General features: G+C 40.4%; 1 protein-coding gene across 1 annotated transcript in view; it reads left to right on the forward strand.

Moving 5' to 3' along the window:
- The window catches only part of tp53bp1 (tumor protein p53 binding protein, 1), an 83216-nt gene that overhangs the window by 5931 nt on the left and 54736 nt on the right, over positions 1-22549 (forward strand). The window contains 13 exon segments of the mRNA XM_034194143.1: positions 2594-2804; positions 4388-4472; positions 4569-4653; positions 4737-4804; positions 4894-5022; positions 5719-5724; positions 14730-14784; positions 14883-15052; positions 17384-17510; positions 17714-17808; positions 17892-18079; positions 20334-21432; positions 21583-21699. Coding sequence (XP_034050034.1) covers positions 2594-2804; positions 4388-4472; positions 4569-4653; positions 4737-4804; positions 4894-5022; positions 5719-5724; positions 14730-14784; positions 14883-15052; positions 17384-17510; positions 17714-17808; positions 17892-18079; positions 20334-21432; positions 21583-21699 — 2435 coding nt within the window.

Consider the following 22549-nt stretch of genomic DNA (forward strand, 5'->3'; position numbering starts at 1 on the left):
GAAAATGCACTGGAAAAAATATTTCAGATATCCTGTTGGAATGTGGCATTAAAATGAGAGACAGTTTGAACTAATTGACCTTCAAACTTGATTTTCAGCTTGCACACAGGTAGTGAGTCTGCCATGTCTTTAGACTGAAGGTTATAGCTCAAGATCGTAGGTCAAGTCAAAGTCTTTGTTTGCACTAATGCTTGAACTCATTGACCTTTGAACTTTATTTTCAGCATTCACCAAAGTAGTAGGTCTACTGTGTCTGGGGTTGAAGGTCAAGGTCATAGATCAAAGTCTGTGTGCTCGAACTTTTGAGATAATTGACCCTGGTGACAGTATCTTGTCTTGCATTGAAGGTCATATGACAAGGTCAAAGATCAACTTGTAATTATTGTTTTCCTGCTTATTTGGATAATACTGAGGTCACGGTCACTGTCAATAATCAACCTCTAAGGTCAAATATCAAAGTTCAGGTTGAAGGTAAAGTTATTTTGTAATAAAAATATGTTTCCTCACATACTGTATAATTTATCCATCCATCCTTTTCCTGAACCTGCTTCTTCCAGTTAAGTGTCACAGGGGTGCTGAAGCCTGTCCCAGTGGTCATTTTCTTTATGCGGAAGTGTTTGCCAATTGAGAAGAGACGGTCAGATTCTGTGGACTCATTTAAATCCAGGTTAAAGAATGATCTTTTTCTCTATAACAATCTGACACCATGGACATGTTATCAATCTATTGGAGGGCTGACACTTTTAGACAGAGAAGCACATTCACACCTACAGTCAATTTTGAGTCACCAATTCGCCTAACCACCATGTCTTTGGAAGTGGGAAGACGCCAGAGCACCTAGAGGGAACTCACATAACAAAGGGAGAACATCCAAACTCCACGCAGAAAGGGCCAGAGTGGAACCCAGCCTGGGACCTTCTCACTGTAAGGCATCGTTGCTAACCACTAAACCACCGTGCTGCACCTCTATAATTCAGTGAAGACCCTATTTCTTTCAAGGTACTTTTTGTTTTTTCATGATAATGCAGTTGGTCTGACTTCATTCATGGCAGAAATGACCAAAAGTCAAGTAATTTTAGGTCTTAATGGTATTTATTCCTTGGCTTTGGAGGTTGGTTTGTTGTCTACTAAATTAAATGTTTTTCTTCTTAATTATTCAAGAAAATCCACATTTGTTATCAATATCCACAAATCATGACACAAATTCAGTGGTTGAATGGATATCACGCACAATTTCATCATGTATTTCTTTCATTTTGTTGGGCACCAGTGACCAATGACGATGACTGAATGTCTTTGGTACTAGGTCTCTTCAGAGGGTCCTTAAGTACAGCTGGAATGACTTTGTGTCAAATAAGCAGTTATTTAGGGAGACTAAGATGAGGAGTGTCACTTGCATTGTGAGGGAGTGTCAGCTACAAAATTTTGGTCATGTGGCCCCATTTTCCTGTGCATGATCCAGCATGCAGGTGTCTGTGTGTTGAGGTATAGAGAAGGCCAAGGGGATGCCCACATTTCACCTAGCTGCATTAGATTGATGGCTTTTTAAAGATATGGTTGCTATCCAGGACCGATGATGGTTCTGTGATATCACGGATGCGATACCCACGCATGCTCCCAGATTTGACTTGACTTATTGGGAATAACAAATTTAAACGGGACGGCAATAGCTGAGTCGGTAAAGCGGGTCTTCCTATGACCAAAAGGTCAGCGGTTTGAATCCAAGCTCCCAACCAGTTAAAAATCTGCATATTGCCATTGTGTCCTTGTGCAAGACACTTAATCTACCTTGCTTTTGGATGAATGAGGTGGTAGTGGTGGCAAGGGGCATAGGTGCAGAATGGCAGCCATACTTCCATTAGTTTGCCCCGGACCAGCATTGGCTACACCAGTACCTTACCATCACCAGTGTGTGAAGGTGTGAGTGAATGAATAATGCAACTTGTGCTTTGGGTATCTTGAAAGGTGCTATATAAATCCAATTCATTATTTTTTATTAAATGTAAGAAGCCATGTTGTTGTTTCCCCAAAGAATATTCCAGAAATAGGCAATCCACACAAATTCCTTATATGTCTATTACTGCAATTATAAATTTTAGTATTTATTCCTTTAACAACGAAGGTACATTCCATTTGCTGAAGAATTCCACTAGGAATAGCATGTATTACCGCTGAAAAATCTTTACAAATGACAAGAAAATTATGGATCGGAGAAATTCATCTCACAAATCACCTTCAACCATAAAACCAATCAGTATTGCTTGTGACGTACCTGTTCAGACGGACCAATCAAATCGCTTGTGTCTCGTTTTACGCGGTGCTGAAGGAGAAGTGGGTGTGTCTTTTTTTTTTTTTTTTTTTTTTTTTTTTTTTTTTTGCGAAAACAAAGAACAGATAGAAGTTGGCTATGTGGTGTAATGTTTGTTTGTTTGAATCATTTGTCCGTTAAGTTACACGGCTGTAGTTGCGTGCATATTATCAGTCCGTTGCGGAGCGGCACCGCGCATTGTTGTTGTAGCCTTGTAGCTTTAGCTATTAGCTTGAGCTAACATGCTAGCACCGGCTGACTCACATGCTTTGCCGCTGCTCTGCTAGCTAACAGTCCGTCCTGTGTCGTCGGCCTCATGGATCCTGGTGGAAGCGAGCTGGACTCCAGTCTGCCTCAACCTGAGAACCCGTGCCTGATCGTGGAGGACTCCCAGCCGGACAGTGTGGCTCTGGAGGACGATCCTGAAAGCAGTTACCGAGCTCTGCTGGCTCGCCGCCTGTCCAGCCTGCAGCCGACCTCCCGCAGCCCGGTGCTCGTGAGACAAACACACGCATCAGACTGTTTTGTTTCTTCCACACATCACTGCAAGAAGACAGTGAAAAGATACACACTGAATCTTGCTCTGCTGTTTGCTGCACAGCCATGATAAAAGCTTGACAAGCGTGCAAAAATTTTTGACACCCGCTGATAACAGTGTGATGGGTTTTGCTTTCTTCGTGAATCTAATTTTACATGTCTGCAGTGCATTGATTGGTTTATTATTAAACAGTTATAAAATAAATCGCCCGGTTAATGGCCATTTTTCCCCTACCTGTGATTAACAGCGCAAGCAGAGGATTAATAGAGTTTGTTAGTCAATCAGTGAGTTGGTACGCAAAATGTCGTAAGTGTTTTGTAAAGATTACTGCATATTCAGGTCTGAAATGTTGGGTTCTGATAGAGACAAGTGAGGACAAGTGAACCTTGTATTTTGGACCATGTTGGGCCCTTTTCACATGCACAATGACCTTACCATACAGTGATTACGTTTACAGGCAGCCAATAACCCTTTCATAACCGGAATATTGGCAATAACCCGGTTGCGCACGGCCATGTAAACACCTGCAAAAACCAGAATATGCTCATATTCCAGTTTTTAAAAACCCGAATATGACCGCTGGGTTACTCCTTTTCTAACCCGAATATCAGGTCATATAATCGCGAATCGGGATATCCCTATAGAAACGAACATTATTTTGTGTTCTCCGCGTGTCCTATCTGCAACGAATCTTGGTCTTTTGAGTACGGCAACTGCTTGTATGCTGCACGCGCAACCCACCGGACACCACAGAAGCAGAGGTAAGCAAGTACGGCGAAATCCAGACGCGGCAGCACAGCACCACACTTTTGGAGGGAGGAGGAAACCGAATACTTCATTAGTATCGTGAAAGACATGAATATGTCTTTTATTGACGGTAGAAAGAGGAAGAAGAAATGGAAATGACTCATATTTGCGTCATGACGTTCTCCGTGCGTCTGGACGTTGTTCATGCGTCGCTGTTTACATAGGGATATTCCAAATTATACCAGTGGCCATGTATACAGGAGTAACTCTGTCTGCTTAAGCATGTAAACGGGTTATTCCTAATGATTCAGAAACCGGAATATTGACCTTATCCCGAATATTAACGGTATGTAAATGTAATCAATGAAGGCAGACAGATAAAGTTGCTCTTGAAGTCTTGTTTCTAACTGTGGGGTCCCGATGGCTACTAAGGCCACTGTTGGTACCCGTTTTTATGTTCAATCTTAATTTTGGCTGACATAATGCAAATTTCTACACCACTTTGGGAAATAGGAAAATAGGAAAGCACGTTGAAGTACAGCCTGCAGCGTCTTTACAGCCCTTAAATTTTTGATATTTTTTCACCTTTTAGAGCTACGTGACTGATAAAACCTGTTATTTCATCATGGCAGTAATGGACATGATCAGTAGACTTGAAATTGAAGTTTTCTAGTTTTGTTCCTTCACTTGAGTAAATGGAATATGGTTAAAAAAAACAGATTCTTGGAAGAGAAACATCAGATCATGTAGGACTGTTCTTAGCTCTGTGACAGTACATCTGTTTTGTTTTGCAGGAACTGATCTCACCACTAGGAGCCCGATGTTCTCAGACTGATAGCCAGTCAGAGGGTTTGCACATCAACAGCCAGGCTGGACCTGGTCAGTGCTTCTTTTAAAATCAAATAAGTCTGCATAAATGTGACTTTAATTGTTATTCTACACACACATATATTGATTTTTATTTTCTGTATTTAGGCATTTCTGTGGCAGTAGACCCAAGTTCAGCATTCCAGGAGGAGAGTCAAGTTATAAACATCTGCCCTCCCCCAAATAACAAACGGTTTGTCTTGACCTGGAATTTTTGCTGATTATTTCTCATTTTCAGACAGTGATATAATGTGTCTACGGTTCCTGTTTGTTTAGGTCTGAATCAGAGGATACTGATATGGATTCTAGAGCTGATTCAACCACACACTGTATTCAGACTGAGGGTAGGAGCTGAAACATGTTGTCTTTATCCAGCGAAACACTGACCACATGTATTCTTAAACATACTGACATTTGTATTATTGTGCTCCAGAGGGGTCCTCCCAGTTTGGGTTTCTTGAGCTTTCGCAGAGTCAGGATCTGCATCGTGGGCAAGTAAACAGTCAAGAAGAAGAGAAGGCTGTTGTGCCTCAGCCAGACAGTGAGAGCCATCCCAAATTAGGTATCTAGACTTTTAGTTGTTTTTGCTTTGATTCTGTTGTCTCATTTGTCATTGTCATCTAGGCTCTCTAACCTCCTGTACAGACAATGTAACAAAATTTGCACATTTAAGAAACTGGAGTCAGATGTGATACTTGGCTATTTTGAGAAAGTTGAACTATCTGGTTCTTTAAATCTGTGTTACTTTTAAAGTGTGCTCATCAGCCATTACATAGACATTTGATCATCTTGAGATGCATTAATAAATTATAACTGGGATTAAAGGGGAAAGAAAGTCTTTGTTGCTTCAGGATGTCACACCTGGCTTACCCTGAACTGCGATCCTGCTTGTCAGTTGCATATATTGTATACATGGTTTTTAGAAAGGAGAACAGTTGAAATAACTACAGTGTATTCTATATAGTCTAAAACCAATCACTGTGTACAATATTTAACATCTTCCATCAGTATAACTTTACATCTGATGAGTTAATACTCCACATTATTATCAGGGTTTCTGGGATCCTTAAAAAGTTTTAAAAGGCATTGAATTTGTGAATCTAAAAATAAGGCCTAATTGGTGTTAAAACACTTTCCAGACTCTTAAAAATGACAAGCCACAAGAAGCAGGATTTTATGCATGTTTTTTTCCCCTGACATTGCAGTTAAAAATATCCAAATAAATAGCCATTTAAAAAAAATGTTTTATTTATTTTAGCACTCAGTAAAAGCACTGTACAAAGTGAGGCAGTAGAACCAACAATTTTTTTTTTTTTTTGCCAGAATGTTCAGAGCAAACACGCTTTCAACTAGCTTGAGGTAATTTATGTGATGACATGGGGAAGTGTAAATTTAATAAAAATTGGCTTTTCAGGAAAGATGTTCCAGTGTAGATTAAACCAGTAGCCATGTTCTGTGTTACAATAAATATTTGGGCAAATTTGTACCTAACCGTCTCTCACTAATATTGTAACACCCCCCCCCCCCCTTTATTTTTGGTTATTATAACATTGCTGTAAAATTCCATTCTGACTGGCAATAAAAAAAACTGTCTTAAATCTGTCTTGCCCTTAGTTATAGGGGGAAAAAAAACTCCAAATAGCACTCGGTGTCTTCTGCCTGGAAGGTGGACACTGGCGTGTTACCACACTTTATTAGCATCTTTGATGGCATTAAGGAAAGTAAAACCTTTCACAGCCAGTTTTCATCAGACATGTCAGGGGATTGATACATGTTTCATGAACATTTCCAAGTCTCCAAATGCATTTAGGACTGACTACACGAATCATTGTTGAAATAGCATGGTACTAAAAATAAATGTTTGTAGTTGGTGGTTCTCAATAAACTGAGTGACTGTAAAAGAATTAAACAAATGTGGGAAGACCCCAAGACACTCATGATAGTTCTGAAGGAGTTATGGGGCTCTGTGGATGTGATTGGGCAAACTGTCAGGCTTACTGTATATTTGTCGCCAACTGGAAAAGGCCAAGGGGATGCCTATGTATCACCTGGTTGTGCCAGATAGGTGACTGCTTTCAAGAGGTGGGGCTGGAGTGGTGGGTTGCCTGGATGTTTGGCAACCAATATCCAGGCCAGTTCTATAGTTTGGTGGATGATATGACATGTGGTATCAACACATGCTTCCAGAAATCTGGTCTGGCAGTTAGAAGTGTATCCTGCCAAGGCCCAACGATTATTTGTTTATCCAGGGTTAGACTTGAAGCATTTTGTCCCACTTGTCAATAGGGCAAGTGGGACAAAAAGAAATGTGCATTGTAATAGCCAAAAAAGCAGAGGTATTCACAGATTTTGATATTAAACGCTGGAAAATAACTAATTTTCCAATAAATAAATATTAATAATAAACATTATTAAGCTTCTGGGGAAAACCTGGTCTTGTTAGGAGAGACGGCATCCATCCCACTTTGGATGGAGCAGCTCTCATTTCTAGAAATCTGGCCAATTTTCTTAAATCCTCCAAACCGTGACTATCCAGGGTTGGGACCAGGAAGCCGAGTTGTAGTCTTACACACCTCTCTGCAGCTTCTCTCCCCCTGCCATCCCCTCATTACCCCATCCCCGTAGAGACGGTGCCTGCTCCCAGACTACCAATAACCAGCAAAAATCTATTTAAGCATAAAAATTCAAAAAGAAAAAATAATATAGCACCTTCAACTGCACCACAGACTAAAACAGTTAAATGTGGTCTATTAAACATTAGGTCTCTCTCTTCTAAGTCCCTGTTGGTAAATGATATAATAATTGATCAACATATTGATTTATTCTGCCTTACAGAAACCTGGTTACAGCAGGATGAATATGTTAGTTTAAATGAGTCAACACCCCCGAGTCACACTAACTGTCAGAATGCTCGTAGCACGGGCCGGGGCGGAGGATTAGCAGCAATCTTCCATTCCAGCTTATTAATTAATCAAAACCCAGACAGAGCTTTAATTCATTTGAAAGCTTGACTCTTAGTCTTGTCCATCCAAATTGGAAGTCCCAAAAACCAGTTTTATTTGTTATTATCTATCGTCCACCTGGTCGTTACTGTGAGTTTCTCTGTGAATTTTCAGACCTTTTGTCTGACTTAGTGCTTAGCTCAGATAAGATAATTATAGTGGGCGATTTTAACATCCACACAGATGCTGAGAATGACAGCCTCAACACTGCATTTAATCTATTATTAGACTCTATTGGCTTTGCTCAAAAAGTAAATGAGTCCACCCACCACTTTAATCATATCTTAGATCTTGTTCTGACTTATGGTATGGAAATAGAAGACTTAACAGTATTCCCTGAAAACTCCCTTCTGTCTGATCATTTCTTAATAACATTTACATTTACTCTGATGGACTACCCAGCAGTGGGGAATAAGTTTCATTACACTAGAAGTCTTTCAGAAAGCGCTGTAACTAGGTTTAAGGATATGAGTCCTTCTTTATGTTCTCTAATGCCATATACCAACACAGTGCAGAGTAGCTACCTAAACTCTGTAAGTGAGATAGAGTATCTCGTCAATAGTTTTACATCCTCATTGAAGACAACTTTGGATGCTGTAGCTCCTCTAAAAAAGAGAGCTTTAAATCAGAAGTGCCTGACTCCGTGGTATAACTCACAAACTCGTAGCTTAAAGCAGATAACCCGTAAGTTGGAGAGGAAATGGCGTCTCACTAATTTAGAAGATCTTCACTTAGCCTGGAAAAAGAGTCTGTTGCTCTATAAAAAAGCCCTCCGTAAAGCTAGGACATCTTTCTACTCATCACTAATTGAAGAAAATAAGAACAACCCCAGGTTTCTTTTCAGCACTGTAGCCAGGCTGACAAAGAGTCAGAGCTCTATTGAGCTGAGTATTCCATTAACTTTAACTAGTAATGACTTCATGACTTTCTTTGCTAACAAAATTTTAACTATTAGAGAAAAAATTACTCATAACCATCCCAAAGACGTATCGTTCTCTTTGGCTGCTTTCAGTGATGCCGGTATTTGGTTAGACTCTTTCTCTCCGATTGTTCTGTCTGAGTTATTTTCATTAGTTACTTCATCCAAACCATCAACATGTTTATTAGACCCCATTCCTACCAGGCTGCTCAAGGAAGCCCTACCATTATTTAATGCTTCGATCTTAAATATGATCAATCTATCTTTGTTAGTTGGCTATGTACCACAGGCTTTTAAGGTGGCAGTAATTAAACCATTACTTAAAAAGCCATCACTTGACCCAGCTATCTTAGCTAATTATAGGCCAATCTCCAACCTTCCTTTTCTCTCAAAAATTCTTGAAAGGGTAGTTGTAAAACAGCTAACTGATCATCTGCAGAGGAATGGTCTATTTGAAGAGTTTCAGTCAGGTTTTAGAATTCATCATAGTACAGAAACAGCATTAGTGAAGGTTACAAATGATCTTCTTATGGCCTCGGACAGTGGACTCATCTCTGTGCTTGTTCTGTTAGACCTCAGTGCTGCTTTTGATACTGTTGACCATAACATTTTTTTACAGAGATTAGAGCATGCCATAGGTATTAAAGGCACTGCGCTGCGGTGGTTTGAATCATATTTGTCTAATAGATTACAATTTGTTCATGTAAATGGGGAATCTTCTTCACAGACTAAAGTTAATTATGGAGTTCCACAAGGTTCTGTGCTAGGACCAATTTTATTCACTTTATACATGCTTCCCTTAGGCAGTATTATTAGACGGTATTGCTTAAATTTCATTGTTACGCAGATGATACCCAGCTTTATCTATCCATGAAGCCAGAGGACACACACCAATTAGCTAAACTGCAGGATTGTCTTACAGACATAAGACATGGATGACCTCTAATTTCCTGCTTTTAAACTCAGATAAAACTGAAGTTATTGTACTTGGCCCCACAAATCTTAGAAACATGGTGTCTAACCAGATCCTTACGCTGGATGGCATTACCCTGACCTCTAGTAATACTGTGAGAAATCTTGGAGTCATTTTTGATCAGGATATGTCATTCAAAGCGCATATTAAACAAATATGTAGGACTGCTTTTTTGCATTTACGCAATATCTCTAAAATCAGAAAGGTCTTGTCTCAGAGTGATGCTGAAAACTAATTCATGCATTTATTTCCTCTAGGCTGGACTATTGTAATTCATTATTATCAGGTTGTCCTAAAAGTTCCCTAAAAATCAATCAATCAATCAACTTTTTTCTTGTATAGCGCCAAATCACAACAAACAGTTGCCCCAAGGCGCTCCACATTGCAAGGCAAGGCCATACAATAATTATGAAACACAGTCTACGTCTAAAGCAACATAACCAAGGGATGGTCCAGGGTCACCCGATCCAGCCCTAACTATAAGCCTTAGCGAAAGGAAAGTTTTAAGCCTAATCTTAAAAGTAGAGAGGGTATCTGTCTCCCTGATCTGAATTGGGAGCTGGTTCCACAGGAGAGGAGCCTGAAAGCTGAAGGCTCTGCCTCCCATTCTACTCTTACAAACCCTAGGAACTACAAGTAAGCCCGCAGTCTGAGAGCGAAGCGCTCTAATGGGGTAATATGGTACTATGAGGTCCCTAAGATAAGATGGGACCTGATTATTCAAAACCTTATAAGTAAGAAGAAGAATTTTAAATTCTATTCTAGCATTAACAGGAAGCCAATGAAGGGAGGCCAACACGGGTGAGATATGCTCTCTCCTGCTAGTCCCCGTCAGTACTCTAGCTGCAGCATTCTGAACCAACTGAAGGCTTTTTAGGGAACTTTTAGGACAACCTGATAATAATGAATTACAATAGTCCAGCTAGAGGAAACAAATGCATGAATTAGTTTTTCAGCATCACTCTGAGACAAGACCTTTCTGATTTTAGAGATATTGCGTAAATGCAAAAAGGCAGTCCTACATATTTGTTTAATATGCGCTTTGAATGACATATCCTGATCAAAAATAACTCCAAGATTTCTCACAGTATTACTAGAGATCAGGGAAATGCCATCCAGAGTAACGATCTGGTTAGACACCATGCTTCTAAGATTTGTGGGGCCAAGTACAATAACTTCAGTTTTATCTGAGTTTAAAAGCAGGAAATTAGAGGTCATCCATGTCTTTATGTCTGTAAGACAATCCTGCAGTTTAGCTAATTGGTGCGTATCCTCTGGCTTCATGGATAGATAAAGCTGGGTATCATCTGCGTAACAATGAAAATTTAAGCAATACCGTCTAATAATACTGCCCAAGGGAAGCATGTATAAAGTGAATAAAATTGGTCCTAGCACAGAACCTTGTGGAACTCCATAATTAACTTTAGTCTGTGAAGAAGATTCCCCATTTACATGAACAAACTGTAATCTATTAGACAAATATGATTCAAACCACCGCAGCGCAATGCCTTTAATACCTATGACATGCTCTAATCTCTGTAATAAAATTTTATGGTCAACAGTATCAAAAGCAGCACTGAGGTCCAACAGAACAAGCACAGAGATAAGTCCACTGTCCGAAGCCATAAGAAGATCATTTGTAAAAAGCCTTCAGTTAATTCAAAATGCTGCAGCTAGAGTACTGACGGGGACTAGAAGGAGAGAGCATATCTCACCCATATTGGCCTCTCTTCATTGGCTTCCTGTTAATTCTAGAATAGAATTTAAAATTCTTCTTCTTACTTATAAGGTTTTGAATAATCAGATCCCATCTTATCTTAGGGACCTCGTAGTACCATATCACCCCAATAGAGCACTTCGCTGTCAGACTGCAGGCTTACTTGTAGTTCCTAGGGTTTGTAAGAGTAGAATGGGAGGCAGAGCCTTCAGCTTTCAGGCTCCTCTCCTGTGGAACCAGCTCCCAATTCAGATCAGGGAGACAGACACCCTCTCTACTTTTAAGATTAGGCTTAAAACTTTCCTTTTTGCTAAAGCTTATAGTTAGGGCTGGATCAGGTGACCCTGAACCATCCCTTAGTTATGCTGCTATAGACGTAGACTGCTGGGGGGTTCCCATGATGCACTGTTTCTTTCTCTTTTTGCTCTGTATGCACCACTCTGCATTTAATCATTAGTGATCGATCTCTGCTCCCCTCCACAGCATGTCTTTTTCCTGGTTCTCTCCCTCAGCCCCAACCAGTCCCAGCAGAAGACTGCCCCTCCCTGAGCCTGGTTCTGCTGGAGGTTTCTTCCTGTTAAAAGGGAGTTTTTCCTTCCCACTGTAGCCAAGTGCTTGCTCACAGGGGGTCGTTTTGACCGTTGGGGATTTACATAATTATTGTATGGCCTTGCCTTACAATATAAAGCGCCTTGGGGCAACTGTTTGTTGTGATTTGGCGCTATATAAAAAAATTGATTGATTGATTGATTATTACATGATTGTACTATATTAAATTGTTAAAGTAAGTTGATTTCATTGCATTATATTAAGTCATTGTTTGGCAACAAAGCAAGTGGCTAATCTGCTTGCATGAAATTTTAATTGTTTTTTAGAGCACTTAATAACTCGCATGTACCGTGTACCCAGAAAGTATTCGCAGCACTTCATGTTCTCCACATTTTATATTACCAGTGATGAAAGTCTTCCGGAAATGACTGGAAATTCGGGTTTTTACTCGCGTGGTGAATGATTCCAGGTAATTTTTGGTAACATACATCAGAATCCATTCACTCAGTTCCTCACCCAAACATTTGGTGGCAGTAATGCACTGTGTTGGTTTGCAAGCTGCCAATAATGGGAGTTTATGAAGTTATATTTTTGGGAAATGCGCAGTGGTTCTCCTAATGGTTTACTTTTTTGTTGACATTAAAATTTATGAGCTATGCATTTCTTCCAGTAATGATACATTAAGTGGAGCTAACGGGCAAAGCTTCCAGCTGCTAAAAATGCTAGCGCTGTTAGCAGTTTATCAGCTAACATTAGCCCTTTAACTGCAGTAAGTGTCGAGTGGTTTATATTTGTCATTTGTTCAACCTATTTTTATTTTTGCCACATAAAGCTACACAGATTTTTAATTGTTACTGCCATAACTCCAAGAAAAGTCTCGACTTTAAATAAATTGGGTTTTTTATTTTTAACTATCAAGTAATCAAAGAAAATGGCACAGTGCAGTTTCATATTTCTTTTTATTTAATGTACACGTTACTTTTCTTGCTATTTTATTAGTCTAAAAATAAATGCCCATGTTCTTTGAATTGTACTTTTCTGAACCACAGTGTGTTTTTTGGATTAAAGGCTCATAGTACAATACAAGTTGTTTGCAAAACCTGACCTAACCCAACAAAAAATTGTATTTTTTGGGGGGGGGGGGGTAAATAGACCTGAAAATGCACCAGAATGGATCGGAGATTTCAAATTTTTCTGGGGGAGAATCCCCAGACCCCCCTGCCAGGGGCTTCAGGCCTTTGGCCCTTGCCCAAAATTTTCAGTGTTGTGTGTGTGTGTTTTTTTGTTTTTTTTGTTTTTCCCCCCATCACTGTGTTACAGCCTTATTCAAAAATGGAGTAAATTCATTTTTCCCTCAAAATTCTACCCACGGAACCCCATAATGACAACATGAAAAAGGATTTTTGAAATTTTGCGAAATCTTTAAAAATAAAAAACCCTTAAGAAATCACATGTACATAAGTATTCACCCTTTGTTTAATATTTGCACCTTGGCAGAAATTACAGCCTCAAGACGTCTTGAATTCGATGCCATAAGCTTGTTGCACCTATCTTTGGGCAGTTTTGTCCATTCCTTCTTGCAGCACCTTTCAAGCTCCATCAGGTTGGATGTGGAGCGTGGGTGCACAGTCATTTTCAGATCTCTCCAGACATGTTCAATTAGATTCAGGTCTGGTCTCTGGCTGGGCCACTCAAGGACATTCACAGAGTTGTCCTGAACCCTGAGCCACGACCGGCCTGTCATTTGAACCCCGTCCAGCCTCGAGTGCCTCGTGTCGCTGCATATAATCCACGTCAAGCCACATATGATCCATGTAGCGTCATGATAATGCGACATTGGTGCACGTTTAGGCATGGATTTGGTCCAAACTTCCAGCCCTCCCACACTTGGTCCCTTTAAAGTGTGGGTTTTCAATTTACAGCATCCATTCAAGATGTCACTTTTTTTTTTTTTACGCAGTCCAAAAATAGATGCTCCAGTATAGTCTGGCAGGTGTGCGCTGCGCATCAGGCTGCTGTCCACATGTTCGAGTCATTAAATGCACCAGACCAGCTAGAACCGAACCACGGGTTCCTGGTCCGCTTCCTCTCGCTGGCTTTATTTCTTTTAACACCGTGATCCCACTTTTAACTTTGTGTTCATCCGTTTACATCTGCAAAATCGCTTTTTAGCGCATGCTGCTGTTATGCATTCCTGGGTAGCCGCCACTGCGCTCCTTCTCACTGGCTTTATTTCTTCTGCAGCTTTAAACACAGTCATTTTCACACCATGATCCCACTTTTAACTTTGTTCGTCCATTTTTGACTGCAAAATCACTCTTATGTGAGCTGGCATTCTGTCTAAATGCTCGTTTTGAGTGCGAGTCATTGCGTTAGTGCGCACACACAGTGGAGCTCCTGATCCATTAACAAGATATTAAATCTATCATAGACTTACTTTTACAGTTGATTATGTAGAATTAATGAACATGTCTTGCAATGAACATGTTTTACCACGCTATTAAAATAAAAACATTATGAATAATTACCCTTTTATTAGCTCCTTCAAATCAGATCAGGAGAAAGCGAGGTTAAAAAAAGCAAATGGAATTGCAGTGTGCAAGAGGGCTGAGCCGCTCCAAAAATAGCCTTTCCTGGTTTTCGTAGCTGGTGGGCACTCGGATAATGGGCTTTCACAGCCTCAACCTCACCACAAACATGCCTCTATAAATCCTCATTAGTCCTTGTAGTACCTCGTATACAAACTGCCCCACACTGTTGTTGCTAAATTTTGAACATCATGAAATTAGCAGTACGCTCACAGAGGAGCCTTATTAACCGAAGATACTGCCTCTCAGAGCCACTATTCTCCCACGATAGTTGAATAAATCCTCTTGTAGCAAAAAAACATGCTACATAGCTCATTATTCATCCCTCATTATTTGGTGGGACCGGGGCTTTACACATATGATGATAGTTGAGAGCAGTTGTGGTTGATGTGACATGTAGCTTGAAATGAACTTTTCAGTATTTTCATTTCCATATCATGGCTCTGGTGGCCACCAAAGCTAATGGTGCTAGTAATTATGTAAATATTAAATATAATTTTATATTTGTTTTTCAATACCAGTAGAGAGGAACATCAATGGTGCATCTTCAGGAAACCAGGACAACAAAGTAGTGAGGTATGACTATGTTGTGAATGTTAGTTTTTTTTTTTTTTTTTTTTATCAGTGTATTTGTTTATTTATTCATATTTTCTTTTAAATGTCTAATCCCGCAGGTCTGAAGTAAGCTCCAGCAGCTCGTCTGAACCTCTAGGTCAAACTGGCAGGCAGGTGAACGTCCAAGCTTTGCTGCACTCTCAGGTCCTCCAGACCTCTGCTGAGACCGTCCAGCAGGACTCTGAGATACTGTCATCACAGGAGGACCTGTTTGATGCAGATAAGTCAGGTATATTGATGCGGGTGTTTAAATTGCAAATAACAATAATTTTTTTTTTTGATGCTCCATTAAAAACATGGTGGATGAAAGGTGTGACTGCTCTCTGCAGTGAAAAAACTGTTTATCGCCACACGGGGAGAAATTTCAGTTTTATATTGTTGGGTTTCATGATGGTGCATTTAACCTTCTTATCTCCCTGGTATGAAATACAGGGAGACGTAGTGCTCTGTCTGTACGTCTGTCCATCCTTTTTTGCTTGTTCGTGTGATCTCACAAACTAGTTGACCATTTTAATTCATACTTAGCACAAGGCTGTATTTAGGTGATTTTGCGCCCCCCCCCCCCAAACGGCAGTCGATTACAGTGACCTTGGGGTCAGTTTCAAGGTCACAGTGATATATTCAAGATATTATCATTGCCACCTTTGTTAGTGCAATATCTCAAGAACCAGTTACCCAATTTCATTCATATTTAGAGTAAACACCCATTTGACATTCCCAAAAGCACTGCAGGTGAGCAACTTCCCGAAATGTTTACTACGCATGTGCCACACTATAAAACATCAGTTTACTTGGAGTCAGTAATTCACCTGACCTGCATGTCTTTGGAGGTGGGAGGGAGCCAATGCATGTAGAAGGAACCCATACAAACACAGAACATCCAAAGTCTACGCGGAAAGGCCCAGGTAGGAAGCAAACCCATGACCTTCTTACTGTGAGGCAACAGTGCTAACTACTAAGCCACCGTGCTGCTCTAATTTTCTGTTTGTATGATTTATAAGCTTTTGGCACAGTTTGCGAGATTGGCTGTTCACATGTGTTTGCAGTGCTGGGATGGAGCAGTTATTTCAGCAGTATTGTAGATGCTCTTTGAATTATTTAAGACATCTCTGAAAGAGTGGAGACGTAGCCACTAAAGCTAGTTACTTGATAAAGGCATCTCTGACAGATTTTTTGCTAAGTCAGGAAGTCAGTTTTCTGCCTCATGATATATTTTAGCAAATGTGTAGTTTTCATTATGCAGTACCATGAGGAGCCATTGTGTCTGTAAATCTGTTGCTATGAGGCTCCTCTAGAACAGCCATTGGTTGTTCCAAGTAGCATTGTTAATGTCATCCTTGTCCAGTTATTGATATCATCAATCTGTTTTCTTGTTGCTTCTGCTTCTTTTTTCTTCTATCCTGGCTTGTAGTAACATTTTCTTCATGCCAGCATGTCTAAAGAAGACACGGTGCTTCTGCTGTCTTTCCTTGGAGGGAGTTTGCTGATGCCAATCTTGGCTAGCACCTATCGATTTTATTGTTCTTGGCAGTCCAAGGAGCCATCAGCATGCTGTGATGGCTCCATAACTCAAAATCTACCCTTTTGCTGTCACTTATTTCTGTGGCTGTGATTAGAGTAGTTGTGCACCATTCAATTCCTCGCATTTTGTTTTGCGGAAGTGGTACAAGGGTGGATTTTCTTACAAAGAAGCCTTGAAAGCTCAGCTACAGTTTCCCAGAAGGCACATAAGAGATGCAAGCCACAGTTTGAGCTGTTTTGTTATTTGAAAATTATTCTCTACTCCACTGTGAAGCTGTGAGTGGTGATGCAAAACTTCCACTATGCACAGTTTCTCCAGTCACAACTACAGAAGCCTTTAACTTCTTCAGGTTGACCTAGGCGGCTCTCCTCATGAATCTCCTTCTTGTACAGTGACTCAGTGTTTGAGAACTGCCTCCTCCAGACACATTTGTCATAGAGTACCATACTGTTTGTATTTCTTAATGATTGATATAGGTGATGCACAGGACACATGAAGTGACTTGGAAATGTTCATGTATCCATCTGCTAACTTGTCTGAAGAAAACTGGCTGTAAAAGTGATGATTTACTACACATTTAAGACTGCAATTACTTATGCAACCCATCATCTTGACTTTTATATTTTTATTTAATTTATGTCATGTTGTCAAGATTAGTTTTCACTATGAGCTTTATTCATTTTAGAATTTTTTATGAACAGAAGCCTTATTTTATTTTTTGCCACTGTAGTTGGTCAATAGCAAATAAAGTAAATTAGAACTGACAGTAATTCATTATTGATGGAGAATGGTTATGGTGATGAATTGTAACACTATCTGAATGTTTCAAGACAACCGGAAAAATGGATAAAATGTTCTTTTATTTCTTTAGTAGTAAGCAAGAAGACATCCTAAAACAGTGGCTTCTGATTAAATCAAATAAAATGCAATGAAAGAGATGAGCTCTGTTTAATGTAAACATCTGACTCTTTGTCAAGCTAAAGACGCTGTTTGAGGACATTAAGTTGGACGTTGGTGTTTTCCATCTGTTGCTTACAGGTGCTGCTGTTGACAGCACGGTATCTGAGGCGGAGCAGCAGGGTCTGCCCACCTCGACACCAGCTCACACCCTGCAGCTCCTGCATCTGTCTGGACAGGACACCCTGGCACAGGAAAGTCTCTCCCAGTAAGACACACATAACAGTCTCATTCTGTGTAACTACCATCTGTAAGAGGGCAATTCTACAGCAACGGAATTACAATCTGAGCTAATCTGTCATGGTTAGATGCCATATGTCCAGATTTTGCTGCTGTTGTAATTCCGTTACCATATAATTGCCCAAGAATGAGGAAAATGAACTATTGTCTTTTCTATACCACTTTCTGCAGGAGCTCTGTAGATTATGTTGCACCCACCCCAGACAACTTCACTCACACTCCTCTAATTGTTCCCTGCTCACCGACAGGACCAGAGAATGAAAACGGTAACAACTAAACCGACAGTGATTGGAAATTAGTTATTTGAAGGATGTTTGCTTGTAAATACGGTAAACTCTTTGCTTTTCAGTTGGTGATGACCCGATGGATACTTCACTGCCTCCAGAGGACCAGTGTGTGGAAAAGAAAGAGGAGCCGATGGAAACTGATGCCGTCTTTAAACCACACCCATGTGCTTCCACTCCCATTTCCCAGAATTCAGCTGGCTTTGTGATAGAGTGTACAGTGTCTCAGCCGTCCCTACCAGAGTTCTCCCATGTATGTATTTCATTTTTATTAATTTGTTGTTTAAACACACAGCTTTGGAGCAATCTTATGGTGATCTGTGAGTCTTTTGGCTTTGGCGTCAGTTTTAGAGCATTTCTCTTGACCCTTGCTTGTTGTGGGTTCATATCAAATTACCCAGGGCTCTATGTTGTACCCAGCATAATGCAGCACACATCGTTATTGCTAATTTAAGATAAGACTTTATTGATCTCACAGTGGAGAAATTTGCATGTTACGTCAGCTCTTAAAAAAACACACAAGATGAGTGCGAGTAGAAGAAAATGTGCATCAAACAGCATGTGCAAAGATAAGCAATAATAATAATAATAATACTTGTAACAATGAGGTAGAAAAAAAGAAAAATAAATAAATAAATATATATATATATATATATATATATATATATATATATATATATATATATATATATATATATATATGATTATAATTGAAAAAAAAATAGGAGCGTCCTATTTACAATATGTGAAGTGGAGTTTAGATGTGATAAGGTGACACTAGTGTTGGAATTTGTAAATAAGTTGTTATTGCACATGATTTGTGGACATATTATTGCATGTGGTTATTGTACAGTCTGACAGCAGCAGGGAGGAACGACCTGCGGTATCGTTCCTTCTTGCACTGAGGGTGCCTCAGTCTGTCACTGAAGGAGCTTCTCAGCTCCACTACAGTCCGGTGCAGAGGGTGAGAGTAGTTGTCCATGATGGATTTGAACTTGGCTAATGTCGTGCTGATTCATTTGTTGTTCTCATGTCCCGTGTAAAAGGAACATGTGCTTGCCCATGGACGTACCGATCTTAAAATGGCGTTTTGTCAGGTGCATTGCTGTTTCGAGGCAGCAAAAAAAAATCAGTTGCGCCATAGCAGCCAAATACATGGCTTAAGGTCGAGTGCCAATTTTTCTGCAGTTTATAAGGCACAGTATTCAGATATGCTTCACACAGGTGAGTTCAACACACTTACACGCTGGCCTGATAGTCCTGATGGGATATTGGGATATTTTGGAGCAGGAGTGGTTGGAGGAGGAGAAAGTCACAGTTTAAAATACAAAAATACTAAAAATGGGCAACTTTGACAAGAATATGCATGCATTAATTTTGCCTTGATAGAATAGCCACACAAAGAGCATTTCAAGTATCACAATATTGGTTGAATAACACCACAGTAACCCAAACCATAGGGTCTCCACAATGTGGGGAAATGTGAGTTTACTGCACTTGCTTGCAAAGGTATGTAAAGGTATTGCTTGCAAAGGTATTTCGTGCAAAAGACCTACATAAAATGTTTTATATTGATGACTTAAAATGGCCCAAAACTGCCAACTTGATAAAAAAAAAAAAACTAAGTGGTGTGTACAAGTAAATGGACTGCATTTCTATAGCACTTTTCCATCTGCATCAGATGCTCAAAGCGCTTTACAATTATGCCTCACATTCACCCATTCACACAAACACTCACACACTGATGTCAGGGTGCTGCTATGCAAGGTGCTCACTACGCACTGGGCACAACTAGGGGATTAAGGCCCTTGCCCAAGGGCCCTTAGTGATTTTCCGGGCAGGCTGGGGTTCGAATCGAGGATCCTCTGGTTTTAAGCCCTACGCTTAACCACTAGACCAAGTCAAGGATGAATACATGAACATTTCCAAGACATTGAATGTGTGGTGGATTTTTTTTTTTTTTTTGTACATTTCTCCAGAATCAGTTTGGACTATTTTGTGCAGAGCTATTGCATAAACGCCAAATAAAAATCCATTTGAGTTAAGATTGTAATGCAAAAAAACAAACCTAAATGAAAAGGAAAACCTCATGGGTGTTGAGTACTTTTGCAAGGCACTGTAAGTTCGTCCTTCCACTTGTTTTCTGAAAGAGTTGTTCATAAAATAACAGGTGTAGTTGTTTATATTTGGCTGAAACAATAAAACAGTCATTATGGTCCTTCAAGTTCCATCTTCTGTTAGCTTTCTCTTACATCACCGCTTCCTGATCAACATACATGAACATATGACCTGGTGTATTCACATAAACATCAACTTGGGCTATGTTAATACAAACCTTGGCAAAACACTGTTTTTCCAAGCTGAGTGGAAATTGATTCATAATTTTTCTTCTGAGCAACCATCCAAAAATCCAACAGATAATTGTGAAAACAACATTGTTGGAAGCCGTTCTTTATTTGTGACTTGGCCGCAGGGTATGATGTGGTGTGTGTAATCTGTTTCCTTAGGATGTGTTTGTTCCAACCCAGAGCCAGGATACGCCACAACAGGTTGTTGAGAAGACTGCGTCAGTGCCTCATGAGACTCAGCCTCCCACTTTGGAGCCAGCTCCTTTTACATTGCCTTTGCAGCTGTCTGAGAACACAGAGAGCAGTGACCATGCTCAGCTGACCTCAGACCAGCTTGATGAGGACAGTCAGGCCACACAGATAGAAGAAGTTGAAGAAAAGCTGGGTGTCGACACCAGCAACCTTATGATGTCCCACCCGGATCACAACGGCCGCAGCAACAGCTTCCCCTCTGAATCAGAAACCACTGGCAGTCCTAAAGTCCCAGTGACTGACAAGTTGGAGGACTCTAATCTGTCCCTAAATTCCGAAGTGCACAAAAAGACAGAAACCGTTTTTAGTCTACAAAATGTGAATGTTAAAGAAAGTGCCAACACGTTGGGTAGCTCTGCTGGACCTGCGACCTGCTCTCAGGAGAAGCTCGACTCCACTGATGTGAGTGTGAACAGCTGTGTGTGCGTGCAGGAGACTTCATCAGACACGACACCTGGGAGTTTGGCCTCACAGACCTTAACTGTGGATGTCAGACGAGGAGGGACTGCACATATTCAGTCTGAGGAGTCACTGCCGCAGGAAGGGTCGATGGTTGGTAATGGTCAGAATGATGAAGATGTGATCAATAAGCATGTGCAGGTTGACGCAGAAGAGGAGGAGGAAGAAGGAGACGTGTTGATGGAGGAGGACACCACAGTGGAAGACGGCGCCTCAGGAGTAGCTCTTATTCTCTCCCAAAGCCAGCTGCTTTCACCTGAGCACATGGAGGAAGAGAACAAACAGGAGGGTGAAGATAGCGGAAGCGTCATCATTCTCACAGAGAGTGCAAGAGCCTCTGAGGTTCTTCAGGTAGATGCAGTTCCTCAGTCGAAGACCAACAGTTCTGAGCCAGTCAGACCCGCAGACTCTGCTTCCACAAATGGCCATGAGGCCCAAATTGAGCCTAAAGAGGTTCACGCAACTCCTGGTGGACCCTCCCAGACTGACAAAGGGAGGCTTGAACCAGAGGGCCTCAAGGACAAGAGTCTTAGTGACAGCTCGGGAGGTGAGCAAGGCATAGAAACCATGAAACTGTAATTAAGTGAAGATTCACTGACAAGACAAATGAGTGGGACGGAACATTGTGCATTTATTTTAAATAAATGCACATGTAAAGTAAATCCAATCTGTTCTCATTTTTGTTCTTCTGATGCAGACATCCCCTTTCACTTCACACTTCCTAAAGACGGGGAGCTGATTGGACCGGTAGTCAGTGCCACGCCTCCTCTGATCAACCAGGTCAAGCAGACGCCAAGACACAGCACTCCTATTGGTGGGTTCTGATGATTAAAAACCACTGCAGGTTGACAAACAATCCAAGTGCTAAATATCTAATATTATAAAATAATTATAAATAATGTGTTACACTTATCACCTCTACACATTTTTTTGTTAAACTACATCACTGCGTCCCAGTCTTGGTCCTAAGTAGTATTGTACATTTTTTTGTTTTCTTAACTGCACAAAATTAACTAAATCAGGTGTGTTCTCTTGCTGCCAGCTGTCGATTGACTGAACTGGTCTTTTCTGACTAGATCAGGGACTAATGGAAAATGTGCAGTCCTTTGGGTCCTGAGGACCAGGACTGGGAAACGCTGAACTCAATGATTTATTTCAGGAGGCATCTTGCAGTTCATAATAAAATAGGGATGTAATTCTTCTTGGTCACAATCTACAAGTTTAGCCGTCAATGTGAAACAGTGATTAGATGAATTATGTTGGGCGACTAACTGTAGTCAACAAAGTAACTTTAGTAGACTAACCCCCAATCTCACTTCTCTTTTGTACCCCTTCCCCTTGGCTCTACCCCTTTAAAACAAGGGGTATGCCTTTAAACAAAGGGGTATGCCTCTAGCCCTATGAATTGAGACACCCCTCTGCCTTAGCAGAAAAAAAAACTGCTCGTGTCAAACTGCCGTCTTCACTGTTTGTTAACATGGCAACTGAAATGCAACTTGTTGCAGTAGCCTGTTTGCTCTTTTTATTTTCTTGTCTTTCTGTGTAAATGCAAAGAAAGAGAAGTCGCAGATTTCTTCGATGCGTCGCAGTCATGTTAATTAATTTGTAATTTATAATAATAATAACAATAATTAATAGTATTAATTAATTAGTAATTGATTAAT

This window comes from Thalassophryne amazonica, chromosome 2, assembly GCF_902500255.1.
Source record: "Thalassophryne amazonica chromosome 2, fThaAma1.1, whole genome shotgun sequence".
In the NCBI taxonomy this organism is placed as follows: Eukaryota; Metazoa; Chordata; class Actinopteri; order Batrachoidiformes; family Batrachoididae; genus Thalassophryne; species Thalassophryne amazonica.